A 6,000-nucleotide genomic window follows, 5' to 3' on the forward strand; every position below is an offset into this window, starting at 1 on the left:
CCGACAGAGAAGTGTCAGGGAGCGGACTCCCTGGAGGGACGGTCTCCCCGGGCGACAACGGAAGGCGCTGCCAGTGTCGCTGTCGCCGCCGGTGTCGCTGCTGCTGCTGCCGCCGGAGCTCCTGCCGGTGGCGGCGCGGGTGGAGCTGCCGCCGCTCGCTTCCTACTCCGCCTTGCGACTGCTGCTGCTCTCGGAGAAAAAGCGGCGACTGCGGGCGACGTTCCTCCGGTGGGCTTTGCGGGTCTTTAAAGGCAGCGGGCAGGGGAGGGACAGGCAGTCCCTGCTGCTGCGGCGGGCTGCGTGTACCTCGCTGCCACCGCAGGGAAGGGGAGGAGGAGCCGTGCGCTAGGCGGAGTGTAGAGCGGAGCCTTGTTTTAGCCCTGAATTAAAGGGAAGGCGGCGGCTGAGGGGTGGGTTAACTTTGTCTGCAACCCTGCGGAACTGTGCAGCATAGAAACAAACAAACAAAAAATCCTCGCTGAGGTGCTGCCCGCAGCCCTCTGAGCAGAAGCCCCGTGTGATGTGCGTGAGCTTGTGGGAAAGAGGCACCGCAGAGGAGCAGAGGGTGTGCTGAGGAGTTGAAAGGAAGGGGGACGTTGCCTCTTCTCCTGTCAGCGTCTTCCAGCTCCCCTGCGTGCTTGTATACACACACAGACACACACGCACGGAGATGCAGCAGCGACCATCTGGAAAGCAGAGATTAACCTACTGTTACTGGCCTCGGGGACACGGCAGGCACCTCGCCCGTGCCCCACTGAGGAAGGCCAACCACCAGTAAACCCAGAAGTCAAACGGCTGTCAAGGAAGCAGTGGGGAGCGGTTGGTAGATCCTGAAATGATCTATGAGAAAGCGGGGTTGAGGTGGGAATGGGGGACAAGGGGGGCTGCAAAGGTTATTGAAAGAAGTAGGGTATGCTCTTTGTCTGCTAAATATTCCCACATGCCAGGTACCCATCACTTGGAAATGCTGTCCATTTTCTCATCATGTCTTCCATCAATGAGCCGTTTAAAATTTCACTGCTTCAACTCCCTTTTATTTTGAAGGCTGCCTTTGTTGCACTTGTCACAATTGCAACAGGGAAACAGAAAAACAACAGCAGAGGCAAAGCTTCATTTTAGCCGGACAGACAAAAGAGCAGACCTCTCTGCTCTGTCTTGGAGTGACAACTACACAGAAGAGATTGAGGAGTCTTGCAGTCATTTCACCTGGTTTCCTTTCTGTTTTGCTCCTGCAAACAGGTCACAAGCATTATTTTAATTTCATTTGGTGGAGAGAGATGCCAAACTAAAGGGGTGCAGATATCAGTGCTTTATCTCCTAAATCCCAGGAGGCAAAGCTCACTAAAGCAGCTTGCTTCATTCTTGCAAATAAAAGAACTGTCCTGGACAGTGAAGGTTTTTGCTTGCTGCTCCCCCAAGCTTGATTTGTATCTCATATGCCTAAACAATACTCTATTTCTTCTTTGGGGGAGGAGAGTAGGGGAAGGAGCTCTCCTAGGTGTCTGGTGGGAAGAGTGCAGCATCCATCTTTCCCTGCAGCTGGCCACAAATGACTCCGGTTGGCACTTGCTAAGGGGTTGTTTTGTTTGTTTGTTTGTTTTCATGCCTTCTCTCATTTTTCAAAGGGGCCATTTCTTAGCTTTTTTACTGCATGTCTCTCCAAGTAAGATTATGTTGGAGATTGATGCAAGGCATAATGGGATATTGTGTAAGCAGTTAAAGGTGTTCATTAAAGAGGTATAATTAAAGAGGTATAATTCCTTATTATCTCTTATTATTGCCCCTTCTCCAGCAGCTGGTGATTTATTTCCTCCCATTTTCTCTCTCTTGCTTCTTCCTTTTTCCCTCACAAGTACAGTTGCAATATTCCAGAAAGGCATGAATATTCATATAAACATGTGAAGAAATTCTTTGTCTACATGAACATACACAAGGAAGACGTGAACATGGCTGCATAATCTCCCAGGTATAGTTTAATATCTGGAACACAGAACAGTGGGATAGCTGTGGATGAAGACTATAGAAATGGTGACAAGATGATAGAATTAGGAAGGGCCTCAGATGCAAATACCAAGTAAAACTATGCAAGTAGTCTGGAGGAGCAACAGTTTAGGTATTATGATGTGGTGCTGGACTATGAAATAGAGGTGATCAGGCAACCAAAGGTATGCGCTAGAGCATGCTTTGGTAGGGTGTGGTGAAAAGGCCTTGCCAGACAATGGTAAGGCGGATGTAGGACCCAGGGAGTCACCTTGCTCCCCACATCTGGAGTGTTTTAAATAGGCAAGTATTCATTCATTTTGTGCCTCTGCCAAGGTTTCTGGGAGCTGGTGTGCGTGCTGACACAATGGGAATGTAAATCAAGGTAAAATGTATTCATTCACTGGAGTGGGGAGAGAACTAAATATAAATGCCTAAAATAGATGCAGTGCTGCAGTGAATCTAAGCCAACTCTATGAAGCCTGGCAGCCTAGAGGAGCTCATGTCCAGGATGTGAAATCTTACTTAGCAGTCCCCCAGTTGCCGAGAGGACCATCATCAGTATGAGGGAAACCTATGGAAACTGTGAGGCTCAGCAACTGGGAAACTGAAGTCCTGACACTAGGGAGTAGACTGCTTCACAGCATCTCTCTGGAACTGTATATGGGCTGGAAGAAAAAAAGCAGTTTTTGCAAATTCCTTCCGCGCTCCCCCCCCCCCCTTTTTTTTTTTTTTTTTGGTGCTGTTTTAGGTATTTCATTCCAGCTTTTGCCCTCGATACCCCCATTTTTTTCCTTTCCTCCAAGAACAAGGGAAGCGGCTTCTCAACAGGTGCTGTGGAAACTTGCACGGCTACCGCGGCCATCGCAGGAAGAGGAGAACCGCCCGAGCCTTTAATTCTGTAGGATGCTGCCGCCCCGCGACTCGTGCACACAAAGCAGCTGCTTCGGCAGCAGCTCCGGAGCCACCCATTACCCCAGCGCCTCCGCACCGCACCCGCTGTGCGCCGCGGAGCGGCACTGCGCGCCTCGCAGGCGCCGAGCCCATGACTTGCAAATGATCGCACCCAGCGAGGAGAAAGCCTTAAAGGCAAGGGGGAGCCAGGAAAAGAAATGCCCCCCACAACCCCAGGCTGAACTTGATCGCTAGACCTCAGGAGCGGGGCAAACGCAGAGTGCATACCTGCATACCGCTTCAATAGACGCAAACAGGGGAAAGCTGCCTGTAATTAAAATGTTCATTAACATCGCAGGCAAGCCCCTTCGCCTCGGCTCTCGTGTCAGGATAACGTAAAAACCCCTTGAGCTCCCCCCATCCTCTCGCCAACCCCCCCCCCCCCCGCCCAAGCACACCTCCCTCCCACCCGTGCAGGCAACCTCTGTAGGCGATAAGCAAGTCTAAAAACTCGGAGAGGATCGATAATGTCTATCAAATATAAATATTCTAGGAGAATGCGAGTGTGGTGGGAAGGAGGGATGAGGATGAGGAGTGGGATAGAAGGGTGATTAATCAGATATTAATCACTGGCCACAAACAAGGGAAGATTATTTCGGGTAGGCAGCCGACTGTGGGGAGTTGCAGAATAGATCCGTTTACTGAAGGCACGCGTGATGGGATCAGCACTTCACCGTTTAGCGATGCCTGTGTAATATTGGAGGTGCACGTTATTCAAGCCACATATTTCTTCTTTTCTCTGTGCGTATCATTTCCCTTAACTGTCGATAAGCACAGACTTTGTCGAGGTATTCATACCGCTAACTAGCGATTTCCTTTTTGCCCTCCTTTCATGAAGACAGGATCAGGAATGAAGCAAAATATTATCCCCTGCCCCGAAAAAGGGACGGAAAAAAATAATAAATAATAATAATAATAATAATAATAATAATAAAAACAACTATAGAGAAATCACAGGAGACCTCAACAGGGAAAGAGGACTAAAGGAGGGTTGAGAAAAGGTGTCGATCTTTGCATACAGCGGCAGGCCATGCCTTCAAGGCTGAATTGCTAACATACATCTTCGACAGTCAGGGAGCCCTGCATGCATACAAACAGCTGAGCGTGAAGCGCATTTCGGGCTGCGAGACGGCTACGCACACGCTGGGTCCTCCGTAACTTTCCCCACGCAACGGGTTAAACTAATAAGTGCATCGATACAGGCATTCCCGCAAAGAGCCCAGCTGCTCGACAGAAAAAAGAGAAATGTAGGTAATCCCCCCACAGTGCCAACATCATCACCTTAAAAAAGTCACCCGATGGGATTTGCGTGAATATACACTAGTTAGGGGCTATATGAACCAACTCACGTCTCCGTTTGAGCATACTGCAAGAATATTTATTGAGCCCGAGCTCAGTCACTGCATTGAACGCCAAGCCTGGCAAAGCAAATTCATTTCTTATCTCCGAAGAGAGCTCTGATTCAACTCCTTCTTTCATCCCCGTTTTGATGATCATTTATATCTTCCCATTGCAAAGTACCCAGGATAAAAATACAAAATAACATATTAACACATTTTTAAATATACATTTGTATTAGGCGAGAGCTTGCAACGCCCTGACCAACAGCAAAGGGACCCCTAAAAATATACCCCTAAAATTCTACCCTACCTTTCACACACGAAACCATCAATAAAAAGACGAGGTTCCAAAATGTAAATCCACTTTTAATCTCCATTTTCTTCACCAGGATGAAGTCCAGCCGGCCACATTTAGTACATCCCCTTTCCCAAAAGTCTGCTAATTTCGATTCCTTTGCACGGATTTCCCCTCTGCAGATCCCTTTCATATTATTCTTGAGAGCTCCTAATTCCTATTCCTTGGTCAGGCGCAGCGGAGTTGTTGCTGTTGATGGTGCGCGGTCACAGCTCAGAGTGAATGGTGTTTCTGGGATACCACAGCAACCTTGACGAGGACTCAACCATCTCTCCAACGGGGGCACAAAGTCTCAGCTACTCTCGATCGTGTCTTTTCCTTCCCCCCACCCCCCCGCTAACCCAACTCCCTGCACAGCCGAAACCCACCACAATCCTGGCTCCTTATAGCATCCACCAGGAGCCACGGAAGAGCATCTTAAAGCACAGACGCTCTCTAGAATAAACTCTAAACAATATTTGCAATAGAGATTCTTCCCTCCGCTCCCTCGTTCCCCCAAGAGGATCAATTCTACCTAGGAAAACGGCTCGGGAAATAACACAGTGGCGAGGTTTCTACAGAATCCGGAGCCGAACCGGCGGGGCTCATCCCTCCCGCCGCCGCTCGGAAAAGCTATCAGTGTCTCGTTATTACCATTATTACCCGTGCGGTGCTCGGGGCTGTGACCGCCACCACCGCCACACACCCGCGCTCACCGCCACAAGCACGCCTTGGGGCACACACCTCGCCCGGGAGCATGTGCCGCTCCGAGGGGATTTGCGAACTAATTGCTCCGCATTAATTACAGGCGGGTCTCCGGGGGGAGGCGGCGGGCCCAAGCCCGCTCCCCGAAGAATGGGGCCGCAGCCCGGAGGGGGGGGACACCCTTTGCCACTGCAGGCGGAGCGAGCGGGGCGGCAGTTCCGCGGGGGCCGAGCCGAGTCGAGCCGAGCCGGGCCGCGCCACGCGGGGGCGGGGGGCCGCCGGGGGCGGCGCGGCCGCGGCTCCGCCAGGAAGAGCGATGGTGCCACCTAGCGGCGTTGCGCGGGGGGGGGCGCGGCGATGTGCGGCGGGTTTTGGGAGGGGGGGAGAGCCCCCGCGAAGGGCGGGGGGACACGACTGCGGGAGTTCGGCTTCCCTCGGCTGCCGGGCGCACATGCCGCGCAAGGTGCGCGGGGCGGCGGTGCCCTCCGCGGTGGGGAGCGGGCGGAGGGGGCGGGCAAGGCAAGTCCGCGGTGCGGGGGGTGCGTGCGGGGGTGTGCATATGGGTGGCTGTGCGGAGGTGTTCCAGGTGCGTGGGCGCACACGATATGTGTTCATGTGTGTTTGTCGTGTAACTGCATGTCCTTGTGTGAAAGTTTTTTTTTTTTTTTTTTTTTTTTTTTTTTTTGG

General features: G+C 51.7%; 1 protein-coding gene across 1 annotated transcript in view; it reads right to left on the reverse strand.

The window, feature by feature from the left end:
- The window catches only part of CSMD3 (CUB and Sushi multiple domains 3), a 629,782-nt gene extending 624,569 nt beyond the window's left edge, over positions 1 to 5,213 (reverse strand). Inside the window, exon 1 of the mRNA XM_035317227.1 lies at positions 4,585 to 5,213. Coding sequence (XP_035173118.1) covers positions 4,585 to 4,762 — 178 coding nt within the window. The 5' untranslated portion in view covers positions 4,763 to 5,213. The remainder of the gene's footprint in view (positions 1 to 4,584) is intronic.
- Positions 5,214 to 6,000: the final 787 nt, after the last annotated feature.

The sequence above is a fragment of the Oxyura jamaicensis genome, chromosome 2 (assembly GCF_011077185.1).
Source record: "Oxyura jamaicensis isolate SHBP4307 breed ruddy duck chromosome 2, BPBGC_Ojam_1.0, whole genome shotgun sequence".
Lineage (NCBI taxonomy): Eukaryota > Metazoa > Chordata > Aves > Anseriformes > Anatidae > Oxyura > Oxyura jamaicensis.